The 22,245-nt window shown below is 42.5% G+C and overlaps 1 protein-coding gene across 3 annotated transcripts in view; it reads left to right on the plus strand.

Moving 5' to 3' along the window:
- The window catches only part of LOC132200875 (protocadherin-like wing polarity protein stan), a 38,681-nt gene extending 16,740 nt beyond the window's left edge, over positions 1–21,941 (plus strand). The window contains exons 3-19 of one of the 3 annotated variants that reach the window (XM_059626660.1): positions 4,679–4,773; positions 10,695–10,967; positions 11,022–11,287; positions 11,347–11,460; positions 11,587–11,760; positions 11,815–12,033; positions 12,157–18,728; positions 18,882–19,023; positions 19,085–19,306; positions 19,429–19,649; positions 19,707–20,151; positions 20,211–20,338; positions 20,391–20,635; positions 20,694–20,921; positions 20,973–21,215; positions 21,281–21,504; positions 21,739–21,941. In XM_059626660.1, coding sequence (XP_059482643.1) covers positions 10,718–10,967; positions 11,022–11,287; positions 11,347–11,460; positions 11,587–11,760; positions 11,815–12,033; positions 12,157–18,728; positions 18,882–19,023; positions 19,085–19,306; positions 19,429–19,649; positions 19,707–20,151; positions 20,211–20,338; positions 20,391–20,635; positions 20,694–20,921; positions 20,973–21,215; positions 21,281–21,504 — 9,693 coding nt within the window. In that variant the 5' untranslated portion in view covers positions 4,679–4,773; positions 10,695–10,717 and the 3' untranslated portion in view covers positions 21,739–21,941. The remainder of the gene's footprint in view (positions 1–4,678; positions 4,774–10,694; positions 10,968–11,021; positions 11,288–11,346; positions 11,461–11,586; positions 11,761–11,814; positions 12,034–12,156; positions 18,729–18,881; positions 19,024–19,084; positions 19,307–19,428; positions 19,650–19,706; positions 20,152–20,210; positions 20,339–20,390; positions 20,636–20,693; positions 20,922–20,972; positions 21,216–21,280; positions 21,505–21,738) is intronic. The other 2 variants (XM_059626643.1, XM_059626652.1) reach the window with 2 other exon arrangements.
- Positions 21,942–22,245: the final 304 nt, after the last annotated feature.

Raw genomic sequence — 22,245 nt, forward strand, 5'->3', positions numbered from 1 at the left:
CTTCTATATTGAAAACACAAGACGCGCCGGGCTAAAGGAGGGTGGCTTGATTTACGAGACGGGGTTGAAACAACCCTCCTTGATCGCCTGCAGCCAGGTAAGAGCGGCGTATTACACTTTCTTTGGCCGGATCGAGCAGGGAAAGGAAAATTCCAGAGAGCACTGTGTATGTTTGCACTGTTAGGGGAAGCAGAGAGAAGAGCATTTTGCTCGCTCAGACACCTTTGTGTGGCAGCCGGCAATTTTTATTTGCGGTCAAAGGGGACGTGTAGTGTTAAGAGGGAGAATGGAAAAGGTCAGTGCGTGTGGTTTTTTTTATTTGGGAAAGACTGACCCCATCAAACATGTTTTTCCAATAAAAATACTTTTGGAAGTTTGTGGACGCAATTATACTGGAAATTGAATTTGTGAGACATTTTTTTCTTAGTTATTTTCATTTTTTAGTGTTTTTTTTCTGTTATTTTTGTTTCTTGCTGTTTGTCTTGATTTTTAAGTTTTAATTGGAAATTTTTTTTTTTAGAAACAGAAATCCTAATCTTTTTTAAATTAATTAAGATTTCCAATTAAATGTTGAAATTTGGACATTTTAATTTGTGTTCCGAGCATTGTTTTTCTCGCTCACGTCGGTTTCCGAATCCACGTTAAATTTATTTTGGAAAATACTTTTTTTAAGCTCCTTTTATATCTGAAAAACATTTTTTTTCCAGAAAAAAATTTAAATGGTGGAATTCAAAATAAATTTTTGAAAATGTTTTGTTGTCAGTTGAAAACATCAATATTGTGCATTCGCGTCAACAGCAGGCTGATGATGGAATGGAAACCATTTGGCTTTCTTTTGAATGCCGAGCATTAATATAATACGCCGACGATATTATTTGCACAATCCTTTCTCTCTTGGTTATTGCGAGCCGAAATAATGGATACGTCGGGCGAAATGTTTTGTTAAACAAAGCTTTGGCGAAGTGCGAGAGGGACGCAAATTGACAAACACGCATTGCATGTGTAATAATTTTCCAAATGGGGGAGAAATGGAAACGAGCGCGAGAGTGACTCGCACTCTCTGTCGCTGAATAATTCATTTCGACTCGCCTCCGGTCGAATGTGCGGGCGAATTTTCATCGGAACCCCTGCGTTAATTTGCAAGCGAAACATCGATTTTCGCCAAAAGTTGCGACGCGGCTTAATTATTTCAGAGGGCAGAAATTGGCGCCCACGGGCCCAAGTGAGTAAATTATTTACCTGCTTATCTGCAGGCACACGTTTAATTGAATTCGCTCTGGAGAAAGACGGGGAAATTTGCTCCAGGGGTGCGCACAATTTTGAATTTTATCTCAATCCCTGATCTCTGAGTGGCAGAAGAAAGCGTTGTGGCTTTTTCTTTTATAAAAAGAAGATTGAAATTTTTTGTTTATATTTTGATTAAAAAATTTATAAAAAAGCTTTTCAATTTCAAGACACTTTCCTCAAAGTACTAACTGAATGACCTCTAAAGTAGCATTTGAACAAAACGAAGATATTATTCTTCTTGCATTGTATTATAAGTATATTTGGACCACAAATATAAAAATTTTGAAACGTGAAAACTATTGTGCAAGGCGATAAAATCTCAACATCATTCTAATTCAATTTTAACGCGCGGTAGAATACAAACAGAAATTCCAAAGAGGCAACAAAATTAGGAAGAGGCGGCGAATTAAATGCTGTAAACACAGGGTTGATTATACATTTTCACTCTTCTACCTGCCGCCTGCATGTAAAATTATATTATTTGTGCTCGGGCGCCTCTTTTTATAGAGGACGAGGCCTGAAAAACTTCAAGCATCTTATAGTCGGGGGAGGGGGAGGGAAGAAGCGGCGGGCAGGTAGTTTTTTGCTTTACAACTACCTCCTCTTGCAGTCCAAGAAGCAAGGTGTTGTGCCTTTGTTATGCATGACTGCCACAATTTCCTTCGCTTTTTATGAGAGGCGAAGACGCGCTCCACAAGAGCAGGGAGTCGAGACAACAAAACCAAATTTCCCAGGCAAAATTGGCCTTTTCAGGATGTGCAGGCATATTCGCCTTTATTCACAGAAAGATATTCCCCGAAACCAGAAACGTTTCTCTCGGCTGTAAAATTCTTTACAAAATGGCTTTGAGCCAAATTAAGGTCTGCCCCGTGTTGAGAAATAAAGATAGGGTGAAAATACATTTTATTTTCCCTTGTAAAGGATGAAAACTTTTTATTAAGGATTTAACTTAGGCTTCATTTGGTGGGCATGTTAACCTTTTTCTTAATTAATGAAATGCTTAAGAGATTATCAAAATACAAGAGTGGATCATTGTTGCAACGATGAATTCTAATTATTGAAACAACCCTGCACGATTAAAAGATATTTTTAACAATGAAAAATTACTCATATTGTTGAAAAAGCTTTTATCCATTTTATCCTTGGGGGAAAGATGCAAATATTGTGACTTCTATAAAAGATTCTATAATTAATCAACAATATAAAAATTATAGAAATAGTTTTGCGCATTAAAATTTTTGTTTCAAGCATTAAGATTAATTTGTTTCAATCCAGTATTTTTTTTTTATAATTTTTTTCCAACTGTTTGTGCTTTTTTGCAAAATATGTATTCATCATTAGTGCGTGACTGCCGACGGAAGCGACTCTTTTTAATGACCGCGGCGTGCCTTTTGCTTTTGGGAACAAAGTTTTGCCAAGAGGCCGCACCAGACTTGTTAGGAAATGATTTGGCTAGTTAACTTTTGAGTATAAAAATCCAACAAAACACCTCATTAAAACATAAGGTATGGCGTTTAGGGGTTAAAAACCGCACACAAGGTCTTCATTTTTTTTTTAGAAACATTAAAAATTCTGGAATAATCATATTTTTATGAATATCAGAATGTGATTGAAGGACGATGGAAATTTATTCCCTGCCCAGTAAAATAAAATGTAGCTACTGAGGCCATCACGTGCCACATTTTTATGTTCCTATTCGTGCAATCGCCCTCTCCATGTGCCCCGCAATGATTATGATTTTTCGAGGGGCATGATGGCCATTATATCGGTGAATGTCGAGCGAAATTCGGCAATTCGTATGCGATTCTCTTTTATTTCCTCGACCGTTTCACAATTTTAGAAACGCGATGGGCACTTTTTTCCACCTGGCCGAGCGGAAAAATGTCGGTGTGCACTTTTGTTTACATAATCGACGCGGCGTTTAAGAGATAGCATCGCCGCGGCTCGAATAATTATATCGCTATGGCATGCTCAACTGCACAGAGTTTGCTCTTTCTCACAATCAGGGAAATTAAACAATAAAATAATTAATTTTATTAAATATGCATGCAATCACTCAAAATGTTTCAAAAATGTTAATTAATTGGTTTCCTTTTGTTTTCAGTTAAAATATAGAATTAATTAATTTTCATTTTATTCTTTACAATGTTTTGCTCAAATCTCTTTCCAGAGTCTTCATATTCAACTTTTGTTATTCTAATTTTACAATTTTATATAGTCATTAAGAATATTTAGAGCATAAACCGTTCACTCGCGCATGAGAAATAAAATCTGGTTATTCAATTTGAATAAAATCGCGTGCCGATTTCGACGTTTTTCTTGGGTTCGGACGCATTCCTTTTCATTTGAGTGAGAATTTTTGCTCACGCAACGAAAATCGGCTCTCGCTCATTCGAGAAAAGAGGAGATTTCGCTCCCAGGACGCTCAGAATAATAAAAAAAGTAAAGCTGCCCGAGGCGAGAAACTGCTGCCGGCAGCACCAGGGAACAATTTCTTTACATTGTTGTCTGCACTCGAAAACGTTTCACCGTTCAAATTGACTTTTATTATCCAAATGAATCTGTTTTCGTTGCCGCTGACGGCGTGAAAAAGAGTTGCTTTAGCTCTTGATCTCTGCACGTCACGCGTAATTGCATTAAACCTTAGGTTAACTTTTGTGACTACGAATCCATTCAGTCAAAACATCGCTTCTTTCGCTTTGAAAATTAAGAAGTTTGAAATGAAAACGATCGCGATAGGTCCGATTGTGAGTCGAGATGATTTCCATTCAGACAACCATAAATAATACAACTGCCGAACCCTGAGCGCAAGGCAGTTGAAAAGTCGTGCCGCGGTGCGCCTCTCGAAGGTGCCGCTGACGTACCTGCCCTGTTCTCCGCACCCAGCTCTGCGCCTGATGCGTGGCGTGAGAAGAGCAAGGAAGGAATCCCGCGACCTTCGTAATAAAATAATCTCTCGTAAAAAATACTCGTAGACCAATTTTGTGCCGGCAGCTCTCGTCCGTCCGGCCGTTTTCCTCATCCTATCTGCTTTCGTGGAAATTAATATACGGGAGCCCATAAGAGCCTGCCTTATAAGGCGCAACGGTTTTTCGCCACTAAATCTGGTGGAAATTTGATAATCAATGAGCCAGCAAAATGAATCAGAGTTTTTATGGAAGATTAAATCGAGATTTAAAGATGTTGAGTGAATAAATTATTACAAAAATTCTTGAATTTTGATTATTATTATTATTTTTTCTTTTTTAGCGAAATTCTGTACTTGTCCTGTTACCATAACTATATCTGTTCCGCACGATGTCTCTCTCATTGACGAGAAAAAGCACCATCACGTTAGACCGTTTTTGTTGCTCGTTGCATCTAACGTTTCTCTTCTTCTCTGTTGTTGCAGATCGTGATCGAATTTTGAAGGTTCGAGTGACGACAACGACTCTGCCGATTTCAGGCCGCAGAGGATGCGGCCAGCACGACCGAGTTCGTACCAAGGTAATCAGATAATTTTCCTTTAATCCACCTCGCTCTGTAATCCTCTGCGACAGTAAATTTTACCAGAGGGCACCCCCAATTAATTTGAACACGCGCACGAATAATTGATTTCGCTCGCTGGCCGTCGCGTTTCCGATTTGGAGCGTCGTTCGTTTTTAATTTTCTGCCCGAATGAGCTCAAATTTTACTGCACGCACCACTGATGACGGTGGAAAAAAGAGAAAAAATTTTGGACAATAAAGTTTTGCGGTTTTTTGATGAATCACGTGCTATACTTACAATTTTTTTTATGCATGTCGAGACTAAAAAAATGCAATTGTCGTATATTAAAATTAAATAAACCAAGAAAATTAGCTGTTGCGGTTTTTGAGGTGTATAGCGCGGATTCAGTTTTGCCTGGCTAAAGGGAGGTCTCTGCCTTTTCTCGCTATTTCTACTTTAGCGCGACGTCTCTCACGTTTATGGCCGGCGCGGGGTCGTAAAAAAGATCATCAGAGCAGCAAAGGTAGCGAAAGAAATAAAGCAGTATTACGACAACGACACTCAGCCGTAAGAAACGGAGGCCATTTCGGAAAAGTCCTCCTTAAAATTACACTTGGTATTTGCTTAGCACGCGAAACACATAAAAAGCTGCTGAGAATCCAGAGAGGAATTCCAGTTCACTTAAAAACATTTTACAAAACGTTTGCATTTTTTTTTTAAATTATATCAAATTGTCTCAAAAACTGCATTATTACATAAACCAAATTTGATTTTTTTTCTATATATACCTGCAGGTAATAATTTTATCAATCCATAAAGTGCTTTTGTGGATTTTTTTGTTTCTAATTCCGCCTCTTTTTATTTTCCAATCTTCTTTTCGGGTGCGGCTGCCTGAAATATATGTGTCCAATTTTGAAACCCAGTCGGTATATTCATGTTTATCTCTTTCGTCCGGCAATGACCACAGGCCGAAAGAAATTCTCGCCGGCGCGAGTTTTTAGCCTTCGAGTCGCCGAGTGTGATTTTTCTCCGGCGGCTCTCTCGCATCATCGGACGTTGTTTCGAGTTCATTGCTCGCCGCCTTGCAGTGAGCCAGCGAGCGAATGAGCAGGCAAATGAAATGCTCCCCACCTTGCCAGCGAAAAACGACTTTGTTGGTCGATTACAACGCGCGGAGTTCCACGGAGGATGGACAGACAAATGAGCAGCAGAAATTCTCACTGGAGAACTGCCGCTGCTTACTTGTTAGAGAGAAATGAGCAAAAAGTGCCGAGATGACTTTTGAAAATGCCTCGGCGTGTCGCAGAAGGCAAATCTTTTATGTTATTTTAAAACATATTATGTATATTCCCCAACGCAACGTTCCAACTTAATGTTAGCTCTTTATATCCTGGGCATGACCTTTGAGAACCTCTTTAAAAAATATAGTTTTTATTGCTTTTTATTGAAATCCTGTCTGACAGTTTTGGGTAGCAGAAAATTAAATTTATGTTTATTGATCAATTTTATCGAATCGAAAAATCAACATTTAATCACATATATCTTAGAATTAAGTATAAAAATATTAATAATTTAATACGTTTCCGAGAAATTTAATGGAAAAAGTAAATATTTAAAGTCTTAAATTATTCCATAATGTTATTTAATATTAAAAAACATAAAATGATCTGACCAATCTTAATATTTAACAGAAGCGATACATTTAGCAGACAAGAAACACTGAAGGAAAATAACGTTGTTTATAAATTTTGATATTAGAAGTTCGTTCCATTCTTGTGCTGTAAAACTCTATTAAGCCGTAAAAAAAATGTTTTTATTTCATTTTGTGATTAAAGCAATAAATATTGAACATTGCTTTTTAATTAAACGCTTTTATTTACTAAATTTCATATCGTATCATTTTATACGCTGTAATTACTGCAGCAGCGAAACGCTTAATTAAAATATTATTTCATAGGCAGTATTTCATTCGCGGTCTCGTGTTTCTTTTCAACATAAATTCTTTCATATTGCTCAGGGAATTAAGGAGCATAGATGAGAATTCTCGGATTTCATGACATCACATTAAACGAAATTATCTCTGCGTGTGGAGATTGAGAGGAAAATACACAAAAATAAAAAAAGCCAAAAAGAAACTAATGATGATAGCGCTATACACACTCTCAAAGGATCAAATATCTTTCTCGGCTCTTTTTTGAAGAGAAAAACGTGCGTTGCGTGCGACTAGAGAGAGAAAAATATTTATATGCTCTTTCCCTCCAAGGCGATAAAAAGTAAAACTGGCAGCCGACTCTTATTTTATTTATATGCGAAAGAACAACCTTCCGTTCGGCTTAATCCGAAAAAGTTGTTTGCATTTTTGCAGCAGCCCCTCCTTGCAAATGCAAAAACGGCACGCGCACAAGAGCATGCGATAATCCCGCCGCCGCCGCTGCTGCCGCTGCTGGGATTAATTATTAATAATGGTGCGAAAGGCCGCTTTCTTCCAGTATCATGTGTGCGTATGTGCCTTTAATGGAGCCCCCCGGATCATAATCCAAAAGTGCAGCTGGGGGTGCGAAACTCGTGCGTCCGCCGAGGAAAGCAGGGGGCGCCAAAGGGTTGAAAAGCAGCCGGCTTGTTTACGCTTTCGAACACACACCACTCGGCAGCGTGTGTGCTTTTTGCACCGGCGCGCACGCAAATAAATTCCAATTTGCAGCCGCCGAAATTTATCTCTCTCAATACACTGATCGCAACTTGCGTCGTGGAAAATTGGCTGGCGTCCCAAACTTCCAACAAATTGGGATGATATTCTTCCTTTAAAGCGTTGAAGCTATATTTGGTTTAAAATAATGCTGTGGAGAATTTAAATATCTTTGTTTGGTTGAAAAAAATCCTTATTTTCATGAGCACCACAAGGAATAAGCTGTGGCTTCGTATCTTCTAACGATTAGGAGCTCAAATAAAAAATAAAAAATAACAACTGCATGCATGTAAGCCTCTAAAATAGCATGAAGCCCTGGTAGAAATTTTGCTGTTTGGTTGGAAATTTGATAGGAAATATAATTGGAAATTTGGTTGGATTTGATAGAGATTTGAAGAATCTAGATTTTACTGTTATTTTTTATATCTTGTAGACTTCCTCAAATCCAATTCAAGAATAAGTGAAGCTGATTCTTCGCAAATTCTCAAATAACTTTAAGATTTAGTTAAGTATTCAAAGAGGATCTGAAATTACAAGTAATAAAAACAACGCAGTGTCTCTCTCAAATAGCATGAAGCCCTGGTACAAATGCCACTTTTTTGTTGGAAATTTGATTGGATTTGATAGAGCTTTGAAGAAGTATCTTCTACAAAAATCCAGATTTTACTGCTATTTTTAACTTCTTATCTCTCGTAGACTTCCTCATATCCAAATCAAGAATGAAGCTGATATTTCGCAAATTCTAACAAAACTACAAAGTTTATTTCAGTTTGCTAAAAGGATCTGAAATTAGTGAAATTATAAGTAATATACACGACAGTATGCCTCTTGAATAGCATGAAGCCCTGGTAGGAATGTCGCTTTTTGGTTGGAAACTTGATTGGATATTTATTTGGTTGGGAATTTGGTTGGATTTCATAGGCTTCAGCGCTTTAAAGAAATTTGCTTCAACATCAGGATTTCTTTTCTATTATAAATTTGTATTCTCTTGTAGACTTCCTCAAATTCAAATCAACAAGTGAAGCTGTTTCTCCACAAATTATTTACAGATGAAATCTTAATTTATTTGCAATGTAAAAGATAACCACTGCAGATCTCCAGAATATTATGAAACCCTGGTAGAAAGAAGGTTGTTTGGTTGGAAATTTTGTTGGATATTTGTGGAATAGACAGACGTGTTTGAGAAACAAAAGAAATTTTATGCAAAACTTTGCTTTGAATCATTATTTTTCAGTCAACACAGTGGGAAAATGTTTATTTATATGGAAAATTTTAATAATTGGTGCAGACATTTTGTAAACAAATTTTGGAAGCGAAATAAAAGGATGCAAGTATTCGAGGTACAGAACTACGGAAATAATAATTGTAATAAGCAAATATATTTACTAAAAATTATAAAAACACCGGTTTAATAAAATTTCATGAATCTTAATTTATTGGCTTCTAGTCAGAAATATATTTATTTTTGTAGACTAATGATTTTTTGTGTGAAGATGATCAATTTCAATGAAATAAACTGGTCATCAAAGATTGTTTCAAGTAAACTGCATTTCGCCCACAAGCAGACCAGCGAGTTTACCCAAACTTGTTGAGAGAGACACATATTTTATCATCCAAGTCGGCAGCCGTGCTGCATTATTCATCCGTTTTCACATCGCGCAAGAGCATAAGGCCCGTCGCTTTCTTTCCGCTTGGAGATGCAAACGATAGAACCAAACAGCAAACTTTACTGCCGCCAGTATAAAAAATAAATTGGGTCCGAGGAAAAGCAAAAAAACAATCTCCCTTGTCAATCAGAAAAGTTGTTTGTCAATTTCGCTGTTGAATTAACTTCGTTTGAGCGACCAGAATTTTTCCACCTGGCTTGCCCGAGAATCAGCCAGCCGACAGAAATTAATAAGAGAACAGGCGGGTGCTTTTTGCCTGGGAAATTGTCGGGAAAGCTGGCGCTTTTACTGCGCTCACGAGGTGCAAAAGTAATAAAAGTGCTTAAAATTTATTCAGACGCGCGCGGTTAACGACGCAATTTTGCCGGCTTGCACTGCCAGCACCACCAGCCGAAACTTTATTATGTGTAACGCGCGGTGGAGGAACGGGCGAATTTGCCCAATTACACGCCGCTTTATGCCTTAATTGAGTAGATGAAAGCGTCGCATAAGTGCATGCGAAAAACAACCGCACAATTTCGCAGCTGCGTGCAAAAATTAAATGTGCTCGGACGCTGTCTAATTCTGGCCAAATTGCCAAAGTTAATTAAAAACAACTTCTCCTACTCTTTATATAAATTTTTTAACAATTCTATTAGTTTTTTATTTGTTCATCAATTTAGAATGATGCAATTTGTGTGGCTTTTTTATTAAAAATAAAAATGGAATGCCCTAGGTTAGATCACTCTTTATTCAATGGAAATATTTTCTTGCCTCTGTCATTGTTGCAAGAGAAACTCAACCTCCCAAAGCACTTCATATGGGACACACAGTCATCTCCGATCTGCTCATAAGCGCACCGAGAGCTGAAAAACTAGTTTTCGCCCCTCCCCTGGCGGACGCAGCTTGTAATCGAGAAGATAGAGGCCCTGAAATTCTAATGACACACAAACAACCACAATTTGAATTTCACTGATCTGCTCGAAAAATTTTCTCATAAGCAATTCGTGAGAAAAGAAATAATGAAAATCGGCTCCTACGCCTCCCATGCCGGTGGGAAGTTTTTGTAATAACAAAGAATAGAATAACAAGATGATATGAACGTAATAAATAGACAGACATTCACTTGCACTGCGTTATGTGCATGAAAGCGAACAGCAAAATGAAAACGAAAATTCTTTATGCGGTTTGCGGGGAACATACGTTGGCTTTGAGCCAGAGGAATAACGAAATTTGTTGCCGCCCGTCGAGATGACAATCTCTCGCCATTCTTGCTTGGCTCGTCCTCGCATCAAAGTGTCGTTCAGAATAATTGTTTTGCTTTACCACTGTTTTGCAAGCAAATAGCCGACTGGCTCGCAGAAAATTCAATTTCTTTCTAACTAATGGCCTGTTGACACTTCCTTGACTTCAGTTTAATCAAGTAGAAAATTTTAGCTGCGCTGGGTGTTTAACTAGATTAGAGGAAAGCTAGAATGAGCTCTAAAAATGCATTCATAAAAAAATCTTGTCCTTAAAAAATTTACAAGAAAAAAGTTATTTTTTTGGAAAATAATTTCATTTTTTATTTTCAAATTAAAAAGTTTCAATTTTGATAATTGTTTCAGATGCTGAGCTGATGTGAGCCAAAATGCGGCTGTCGTGGCTAGTGGTGGTAGCGGCAGGGGCGCTGTTGGCCGCCGGGGGCCACGCTTTCCTGCTGCTGGTGCCCCCCGACCTGCCCCCCGGCACCCAGATCGTCAACTCGGCGCTTCCCGACCTCGGCCCGCGCAGGCTGTACAGATTGGCTACAGAACGGAGTGCGCCCTTCCTGCCTCAGCTCTTCAGGGTGGACGCCCTTACTGGAAGGGTTTACCTAAAACAACCTTTGGATTGCTCAGGTATTTGACTTGTATTTTGTTATAATTGAGGATCTGAATGTTTTTATTTCGCAGGAATCAAATATCCGCATCTTTTTTCCTTGCACATTGAGTGTGTGACGCTTGGACACCTTGGCGATGTGCCCAAAGATTACCACTCCCTGGCCTTCCGGATATTGGTCGCGTGTCCAGCCGCCCTGGACGAAGGCCAACAGGGCGGTGGGGTAGCCCAGGCCAAGCGGTGGGTTTCGGAAACGTTTGCTTCCTACTCAATTCCCGCTTGGAGTGACGAAGAGCTGGAAAGAGAGGCTGCCGTCCGGTTGCAGTACCAACAGCAATTTGTAATTTTTTTCTAAAACAAAAAATATTTGTTTTTAAATAAAAACTGTTTTCCATGTAGGATGTGGAGATTTTGGTACCTGGAAGACCTAGTGGGCCAATTTGTATGAAGAAAAGTGACCCTATTGCTTCCCTTACTTCTCTCATTCCTTTTACGGTGCAAGAACATTGCGAGGTAATTAAATTTACTCTTTATATAAAATTATTTTTGCTTTTGAATTTTCAAACATTGGTTTATTTTCAAATTAATAACTAATAATTTATTAAAATGATTTTTTAACTTTATATTTAATATTTTCAGATTCGATATGTGGAAGTAAGTGACCCGAGGTTTGCAGCTGAGCCTCAGGGTGGTGATCTGGTTGTCACGTCTGATCTCTGCCTTTCAGAACCACTCTGGGAAGTGAGGGTGCTTCTTGCTCTCAGTTGCATTACCACCAACACTTTGTCCTCCACTAACAAAGGAGTTATACAAGTGATTTGCAGCATTTTACAAATCTCCAGGGATTTTAATAAATTTAATTTCTAGGACTGTGATCATAGACTGCGCATAGTTTTCCACAAAAGAGGCGCGCTCCTTTCTCTGCCTGCCTCGTCAACCCCTATCAGCGCCTCTGATACATCCCTAACAGCAGCTGCAACCATGTTAGCAGGCAGGGTGAGGAGAGAATTGGCCAACAGAGCACCTTATTTCGAACAAGCTCTCTACCAGGCTTCAGCAACTGAAGAAAAAGCACCTGGACTACAGGTTTGTTTAAAAATAGAGCAATATTAAATTAATTAAATTGAATTATGAACTTTTCCAATTTATAAATAAGTTGATTGTTTTATTTTTATAAACATAACATTAATTTATTTTTTTAATTAACAGGTTGCAACTTTGTCTGCACATGACCCTGAGGGAGCAGCAGTTACCTACTCGATGGTGTCTTTGCTAGACTCACGGTCACAAGGCCTCTTTGGAATTGACTCATCGAGTGGTATGGTCTCGACGAAAGCTAAGCTGGATCGAGAGAGTGTTGATGTACACTACTTCCGAGTCACAGCAATTGACGACTCTTTTCCACCAAGAACAGGCACCACAACTCTGCAAGTCAATGTGATTGACGTGAATGACCATGCGCCAGCTTTCGAGTCGTCTCAATATGAAGCCACCGTCAGAGAGAGCGTCTCTGTTGGTTCCACCGTAATCACTCTTCGAGCAACAGATCAAGACACTGGGAGGAATGCTGAAATTGAATATAGCTTAAAATCTAATTCCTCCGATGAGGAAGACATGGCCTTTAAAATTGATCCTCGTTCTGGAATTGTTTCTACGAGATCGCACTTGGACCGAGAAACCACAGAAATGTACCACCTTCTGGTTGTGGCCACAGATATGGCACCTGTTGCAGAGCGCAAGTCCTCGTCAGCCACTCTTTTGATCAAAGTCTTGGACGACAACGACAACTATCCACAGTTTACTGAAAAAACATATTCCGTACTTGTGCCAGAAGACATAAATTGGAGCCAAAATCCAATTATTGGATCTGTAAAAGCAGAGGACGCTGATCAAGGAGCCAACGCCGCTCTCCGATATTCAATCATTGGCGGAAACACACAAGGCCAGTTCTCCATGGACAGTTTAACTGGCGAGGTTGCTTTGGTGAAGGCGCTTGACTATGAAACAACGAGGCAGTACCGACTGGTTATCAGGGTACAGGACGGTGGGCGACCTTCCAAGACCAACACGACCCAATTGCTTGTTAACGTTCAAGATGTAAATGACAACGCGCCACGCTTTTACACCTCACTATTCCAAGAATCGGTGCCCGAATCAATACCTGTGGGCACCAGCGTTGTCAGAGTGCAGGCTTATGATGCAGACGAGGGCAACAACTCGGCCATTGTGTACACGCTTGGTGATAGGGAGCAAGGTGGAGGTCTTTCGAAAGACATGCCTCTTGCAGTTCAGTCAGACACCGGTTGGGTCTACACCACCAGGGCCTTGGACAGGGAGGAGCAAGCAAGATTCCAGTTCCAAGTGATTGCAACAGACAATGGTGAGCCCCAGCGCAGTGCAACTGCAAGCGTAATTATCAGCGTGCAGGACGTCAATGACAATGATCCAGTTTTTGATCCGAGAATTTATGAAACCTCGGTGGCGGAGGACGCTCCTCCCGGAACGCCGGTTGCCACTGTGACAGCTACGGACCGTGATGAAAATCCGCGCCTTCACTACGCAATATCTGCTGGCAACGTGCGTGGCCGTTTTGGTATCACGGCGCAAGGTGGAAGAGGAATATTGACTGTGGCGCAGCCTCTCGACTTCAAACTGGAGAAAAAGTTCATCTTGACGGTGACAGCGTCCGACTCGGGTGGTCGCCACGACGAGGCTACTGTTTATATCAACGTGACTGATGCAAATAATTTCTCGCCTGTCTTTGAAAACGCTCCCTACTCAGCAAACGTATTTGAAGATTCGCCAGTTGGAACTACAGTCCTTGTAGTTGGAGCTACAGACGGAGATGTCGGACAAAACGCCCAAATTACTTATTATCTCGGAGGAGCACATGGTTCTGAAATGCCAGCTGGAGAAATCAGTGGTCACGATGAAATGGCATTTTCTATCAATCCGCAGACTGGCGCAATTACAACCACCAAACTGCTAGACAGGGAAAAAACAGGATCTTATTTGCTGACCGTGACTGCCAGGGATGGCGGCAACCCCTCTTTGTCTGACACAACTGACGTAGAAATCGTGGTGCACGACGTGAATGATAACGCTCCAGAGTTCAGCCAGGCGCAATATAAAGGATCGGTGCCTGAAGACGCTTTGGTTGGGACAAGTGTTGTTCAAATCTTGGCCACAGACGTCGACCATGGCATAAATGGCAGAATTTCGTACGCATTTCCTCCGGGTGGAAACGGAGGTGGTTCTTTCAGTGTGGATCCTACCTCAGGTGTAATCAGAACAGCCAAAATGTTGGACAGAGAAAGTGTAGCTAATTACGAGCTAAAAGCATTGGCCATTGACAAAGGTTCTCCACCGATGACCAGTACGGTGGCTGTCCATGTAAAGGTCGAGGACGTCAACGATTCACCACCCGTTTTCGAGTCTGACAGATTGGTGCTGTACATTCCTGAGAACTCGCCTATTGGTTCAACCGTGGGAGAAATTAGGGCCAAAGACGCGGACGAAGGACAAAATGCTGAAATTCACTACTCAGTTGTTGGAGGAGACGACGCCTCGGCCTTTTCGTTGGTGGCCCGACCTGGAAGCGGAGTGGCTGAGTTGATCACCATGACTGAGTTGGACTACGAGTCAACGCACAAGCGGTACGACCTGGTCATCCGAGCCGCCTCACCACCGCTGCGAAACGACGTGCATGTTGAGGTGCACGTGACTGACATCAATGACAATGCGCCTCAAATGAAGGACTTCCAGGTGATCTTCAATAATTTCAGAAATTGCTTCCCAACCGGACATATTGGCAAAGTGCCTGCCTTCGATGCTGACGTCACCGACAAGCTCTCTTATCGCATCCTCAGTGGAAACAACGCCAACCTCATCCACCTGAATGAGTCCTCAGGTGAACTCACCCTCTCTCCGCAACTGAACACCAACGTTCCAAAAATCGCCTCCATGGACATTTCCGTGTCTGATGGCGTCAATGAGGTCAAGGCCAATATGCAGCTGACCGTCCGTCTTATTTCGGAGGAAATGCTCCTGAATTCAATTACTGTGCGTCTCAACGACATGACTGAGCAGACATTTTTGTCTCCCTTGTTGAACTATTTCATAGAGGGGTTGGCTGCAATTATTCCCTGTCCGAAGGAAAATGTGTACGTCTTCAGCATTCAGGATGACACAGACGTCTCAACCAAAATTTTGAACGTCAGTATTTCCGCGCGCCGACCTGACAGCAACTCTGAAGCTTTTTACTCCGCTCAGTTCCTGCAGGAGCGTGTTTATCTAAATAGGGCTATCCTGGCCCGACTGGCGACGGTCCAGGTCATGCCCTTTGATGACAACCTCTGTGTGCGAGAGCCATGTCTGAATTTTGAGCAGTGCCTCACCGTTCTGAAATTTGGCAACGCATCCGGCTTTATTCACAGCAACACGGTGCTCTTCAGGCCCATTTACCCTGTGACGACCTTTTCCTGTCAATGCGCTGCGGGTTTCACGGGCAGCCGCGAGCATTATTTGTGCGACACTGAAGTCAACCTATGCTACTCAAACCCATGTGTGAACGGAGGTACCTGCATGCGCAAGGAGGGCGGCTACACCTGCGTCTGCAAATCGGGCTTCACGGGAAAGAATTGCGAAATCGACATGAATTATGACACCTGCCAGCCAGGCATTTGTCGCTCCAGTTCAACCTGCGCCCCTCTCATCAAGGGTGGTTTTCTTTGCGAGCATTGCACCCCAGGCATCGAATTCAATCGCCTCTGCGAACTGAAAACGAGGAGCTTCCCGAAAGGAAGTTTCCTCACTTTCCCTGCCCTCAGACAAAGACACCGTCTCAACTTGAAATTGAAATTCGCAACTCTAGGCGAGGATGGTTTGCTTCTTTACAACGGCCGCTATAACGAAAAGCACGACTTCATTGCATTGGAAATTATTAACGGCGCACTGCAATTTTCATTCTCTCTCGGACTGAACGTTACCACCGTTTCAACGCGAAAGTACGTCTCAGACGGGAAGTGGCACACGGTGGAGGTGCGGTACTTTAACAAGACTGCCCTTTTGAGCGTCGACGAGTGCGACACTTCCCTTGCTCTCAAGTACGGCTCCAAATTGGGTGAGCAGTGGGCCTGCGCCAACTTTTCGCACCACGTACTTGACAACAAGTGCTCTGTTTTTACCGAAACATGCCACCGCTTCCTCGACCTGACAGGCCCCTTGCAAATCGGCGGCTTGCCATCGCTACCCACCAGCTTCAGGATAAAAAACAAGGACTTCATTGGCTGCATCGCCGAAATCCAAATCGACCACAAATTCATCGACATGAACAGCTACGTTGCAGACAAAGACACAAAGGTTGGCTGCCCTGAGAAAAAGCCCTTCTGCAACTCGAACCCGTGCAAAAACGGCGGCAAGTGCAAAGAAGGTTGGGGCTCATTTGTGTGTGATTGTCCTGAAAAGTGGAGCGGCAAAGACTGCAGTGAGTCGTCGAGGCTACCCTGGAATTTCAGAGGCGACGGAATTTTATCCTTCAACCCACTGTTGCGACCAATTCAGCTGCCCTGGGTGAACAGTCTGTCCATCAGGACACTGCAGGAAGAGGCCTCGTTGGTGTCCATCCAGGTTGGCCAAAATAGCACGGCCATGATTTCAATCAGCGAGGGCCTCATTGAGTACAGTTACAACTCGGAAACGGTCATTCTGCACGGGAAGGAGGTAAACGATGGCCAGTGGCACCACGTAGAAGTCAAATGGATGATGGGAGAAATCTGGCTGGGTCTGGACTATGGCCAGCATGAGGTCACCATGCCCATTGCGGCCAAAATCCAAGGCATGTACGTTGGCAAAATTGTAATCGGTGGCCCTGAAAGTCCCATTGCGATGCGTCCATCATACGAGGGCTGCATCCAGGACGTGCGAATCGGCACCGGACAGGCAGGGCTGGAGCGTCCCACCGTGATGGAAAACGTTGACGAAGGCTGCGGAGGCGCGCAAGATCCTTGCGAGCCGAATCGCTGCCCCATCAATAGCAAGTGCGTCTCCAGGTGGCACGAATACACCTGTGAGTGCGACATCGGCTTCGTGGGCTCTGCGTGCACCCCCGTGTGCGAAATCAACCCCTGCGACAACGCCGCCGAGTGCAGGGATGACTTCATGGCCGACAAGGGCTACCGGTGCGACTGCAACTCGGATGAGTTTTCCGGCGAGTATTGCGAAGTGCGAATCGACCAGCCGTGCCCTGCCAGCTGGTGGGGCTATCCTGTGTGCGGGCCCTGCCAGTGCAATACAGACAAGGGCTACAATTCGGACTGCAACAAGACCACTGGACAGTGCTACTGCAAGGAAAATCACTACCAACCCAAGGGTTCAGACGAGTGCTTCGACTGCGGCTGCTACGCCACAGGGTCTTATGGGCGCGACTGCGACATGGAAACGGGCCAGTGCAAGTGCAGAAACGGCGTCATTGGCCGGCGCTGCGACTCTTGTCCGAATCCGTACGCTGAGGTTACGCTTCGCGGCTGCGAGGTAATTTACGACGGGTGTCCGAAAAGTTACGCCTCTGCAATTTGGTGGGAGCGAACGTTGTTTGGCAAAACGGCTGTTGAGCCTTGTCCTCACGGTTCGCACGGAAAGGCATCCAGGTCGTGCAGTGATGACATAGGGTGGTCAGAACCCAATCTATTCAACTGCACCTCGGAGGCCTTCATGGACCTGCGACAGGTTCTCGGCCAGCTAGAGATGGATGACTTGCAGATCAACACCTTTGTCGCCGTCAAAGTGGCCTTTGAGCTTCACAAAGCGACGAACCAGACAAATAATTTATATGGAATTGATGTGCTGATTGCTGCCCAACTTCTGCAGCACCTGATTAAATACGAAACCACTGAAAAAGGTCTCAATCTGACGCACAGTCAAGACAAGGACTACATCAGAAATATCGTGGTCACTACCAGCACCATTTTAGAGCCACAGTACGAACGCCACTGGCAAAGGATTGAAATGCAAACGTCTGAAACGGCTGCTGACCTTGTGACTGCCCTAGATAGCTACCTGACCACGCTGACCTCAAACCAGCAGGACACTTACACCAACCCTTTTGAAATCGTCTCCGAGAACATGGTCATTGGTTTAGATGTGATCACCTCCGAGAGTCTCTACGGCTATGAAAGTCCGAATAAAAATTTGCCAGAAGTGATCACAGCCTCGCCTCTGAGCAAGGAGAGGGTGCACTTGCCCGACACAACCCAGTTTCTGGCACCTCCCCTGGAAGACACTGGTGACCTTATCGAATTGGACGAAGTGGTCGATGATGATGAAGAAGAACCAGGGTCGCCACCTGAGATTGACACGCAGCACTCCAGCTCTGGACCGATCGTCGTTTTCCCAAAATACAACAATTACTTGCAGACCAAGGAAAAGTTTGACCCTCACTCAAAAATAATGGTGCCACTCAAGCTCCTTGGCATAGAACCAATATCAGAAGGCGATCATGTCACAAGAGAGTCTATTGCAGACCAAAGAGCTGTTCTGAGCTACGCACAGTTCAAGAACGTCGGCAAACTGTTCCCCAACCGATTTGACTCGTCAGTCACCCAGCGCTGGGGGGTTGAGCTCAGAGTGGGCGCCCCTGTCATCACCGTCGCTGCTTTGGCACCTGGAAACCACAAGCTGAAAGGGCACCTCAACACTCCAGTCAGATTCAGATTGTGGCTGCAGGCAAAGCCGCTCTCGCCAAGACTGAACCCACAATGCGTTAGCTGGCAGAAACATAATGGGTAAGAGAGCAAAATTAAATTAAAAAATTTTTACAAAAATGGTCAATTTAATTTATAAAATAAATTAAATAATTAGCCATTTTTTAATAGATGAACTTATAACTTATTGTTCCGGAGAAACTAATTTTTTAATTTTTGTTATTTTATTTTCAGTCAAGGATCATGGTCAAGGACTGGCTGCCACACAAGCACACCCGAAAGATGGCATGAGACACCAACACATCCCTTCCTAGTCAACTGCACCTGCAACCACCTATCTACATTCACTGTTTTAACTGATGTTGTAGATACAAAGGTGTGTATTAATATTCTTAGCCCAAAAATAATAATTTCTTTAACTGAAATTAATTTTTTAGTACATCCCTGAGCCAGGGCTGTTTGAAGACATTGTCACCTGGTTAGCCTTTTCCTTGGCACTGCCGACGCTACTCTGTGTGCTTGTTGGCTTGTCAATTTTGCGTGGCGGAGCTCAGACAAACTCAAACTCTATTCACCGCAACCTGGTTATTTGTGTATTTTTAGCTGAGGTGGTTTTCCTAGTGGCTCTGAAGGGCCGCAGGTTCATGGCTCACAACGAGGTAAATTCACTTAGTTTATTTTGATTAATTCATTTTTTTTAGGAATAAAAAAAAATTAATATAACTATTATATATACCTAATTAAAATTTATTGATTGAAATCTCAAATTTATTTTTTCCAGTTCCCGTGTAAGTTATCTGCCATTCTACTCCATTACACGTGGCTGAGTGCATTCACCTGGAGTGTGATTGATGCACTGCACCTATACCGTATGTTGACTGAAATGAGGGATATCAATCACGGCCCAATGCGCTTTTACTACACTTTGGGTTACGGTCTACCAGCTGTTATTGTCAGTTTGGCTGTTGGAGTCCGAGTGAATGAATTTGGCAACTATTACTTGTAATTCAAAATTAATTATTTTTTTGTGCCTGTATTTTTACACATTTATAATTCTAGCTGCTGGCTGAGCATTTACGAAGTGGTTGTGTGGAGTCTGATCGGCCCCGTTTGCCTACTGGTTGTCATCAACCTGATTGTCTTGTTGTTCGCAATCAAGGCCGCGTTCACAGTCAAAGACCACATCCTTGACTTTGGCAACCTTCGCACCCTACTGTGGCTGGCAGTGGTCAGCCTGCCTCTACTTGGTCTTACGTGGGTGTTGGCCGTGCTGGCTGCCAGTGAGCAAGAGCAAGTGCTCTTTTTGCTGCTCTCGGCAGCAATCATACTGCAAGCAGCGTTTGCCCTGCTGGGCTACTGCGTCATTAACGAAAAGGTCAGGCGCTCACTCTACTGTCTGGTGCTCCGGTGCATGGGCAAGAAAGCGCCCATCGACATGACTGATATGGCTGACATCACGGTGCAGTCTTCTCTCGGAGGAAATTCAACTGTAAATGTAACAAGGGTAAATAACAGAAATTAAAAACCCTTCAGCCGTTTAATGTTCCATTTATTATTCAACAGAGATCTGCACTCGCATACCACAATGCCTCCTCCAGGGCATTCGGCAATTCGATGAGGAGAAACTTAGGTATTTCCACTTCGAGCACAACTTCGAGGTCCACTTGCAAAACAAGCAGTAGTCCTTACAGGTAATTTTATACACCCAGCTTTTACTAGAAAATATTAAAATTTTTACTTCAGCCGAAGTGATACTCAATTGAGAAACACCTCGACGTCAACAAGCAACTATAATTCTACCAGCGATGTTCCATCCTACATGCGTGAGTTTGACCCAGATGTTACTCTGAGGGAGGAGGACGAGGATCGGAGAAACGTCAGACGAAGACGAGGGTCTGAAAGCTCTGAGAACTCGGCTACAGGTCCCAGCCTTGACTTAGCGTCTAGTCATAGCAGTGATGAAGATGAGGCTGAAAGGAGAGCAAATGGTACAGACTAAAATTAATAAAAATGTAGGACGCTTTCTAACAAGCTTAAAATTTCAAGCAGATTCTCAAAGTGAGGTCGTTGCCGTCTCCAATGTTTCGCATTATGTTCCCAACATCACTGACCCTCCTGTGAGTGCAATGCCCCAGCAGACAATCAACCTCACATCAATGACTTCTGTGGGCTTCAACATTACCACAAACTCAAGCCCCCTCTTCCCCGACCTGAAGCCCATGTATGCGCCCAGGTGGTCGAGCCAACTGCCCGACGCTTACATTACCTCCAATTGTAAGTGTGCAAATTTCACATTTTTGGAGGCTCACAGTAATAATTTTTCAGCTCGAGACAGATGGTCTGGAGGACAAGGTTCCACACCAACTGTGTCAGATAACGAAGACTGCTTAGATGAGAGAGGCGGCCTGGCGCACCGGGGGCTCGACATTGTGCCAGAAATGGAATCGCCGCCAGACCCCCCGGACCTCGAGAAAATGGTCCACTCACAAGAGAATCTCAACGATTTGGGTTCCCAAACCTACTCTGAAAAGAAACTTGGTTTTGAAGAAAAATATATGTTTTATTCTGGTTAGTAAAAATCTCAAATTCAAATTTATAATATAAACCAACTCACATTTAAATTAACCTTACAGGCAACAATGGCCGCAACCCACGAGAGTACCTGAATATGTTTACCAACAAGAGTAACCGACCATTGGGCCCAAGTCCCATGAACGACATGAATAGGCCACCTTCACATGCAGACTACTACAGTCCGAACCCCAGCCCTTTGCCCCGAATCATGAGGAACCCCCTGGCGAACATGCCCGCTATTCTCGCACCGATTACGGCAGCAAATATTTCTGAGTCTGAGTGAGTATGTTTTATATAAGAATTAAATAAATCACCTGCATGACTGGTGCGTTGGGTCTGCTTTTACTAATACAAATTTCTTCATTTTTGCTTCCTTTTTTTATCTGACTGCATCTTCAGAGAGGTGAGTGGTTGTCGTTAATGAAAATAATTCTTCTTTATATAATATCTCAAAATTACTCATTAAGTTAGGATTTTGTTCTTAGTACTATTTTTGTAAAATTTCATCTCATTGTAGGAATATGAATGATATGCTTGATGAGGTTGCCGACCTAAATGAGGAAACGTCGGTTTAAAGGCAATTTCTGCTCAAAAGAGGAAATACACCAAAGCACCATGAAAGCCCCCTCATCAGTAGTTTCATTTCACTAGGATATTGTAAATTTGAATGTACAGATGTTGTATATTTATAGAAAGCTACATGTGTAATTATATCATCGAGAGATGTTGTTTTATACAATCGAAATGATCAATTACTGCCATTATATTATTAATGACCACCTTGACCGTGCCATTCCTGTGTCATGTAACCATCATTCTCATACTTTTTGTGCAAAGTATCATGGCAAAAATCTATCCAGTGAAATTTTAGACCATATTTTGAAAGGTAAAAAATACAAAAATTGCAGTGCCTACACACAATATTGTAACAACTTGCCTTGATTTTTTAAACATTTAACGCTCTCTTTTGTGTGCCTAGTTTAGTTTTATCACAAGGAATTATTTTTGATCTCCAAAGTTTTTA

This window comes from Neocloeon triangulifer, unplaced genomic scaffold, assembly GCF_031216515.1.
Source record: "Neocloeon triangulifer isolate White Clay Creek 2 clone unplaced genomic scaffold, ASM3121651v1 ptg000001l, whole genome shotgun sequence".
NCBI classification, from domain to species: Eukaryota; Metazoa; Arthropoda; class Insecta; order Ephemeroptera; family Baetidae; genus Neocloeon; species Neocloeon triangulifer.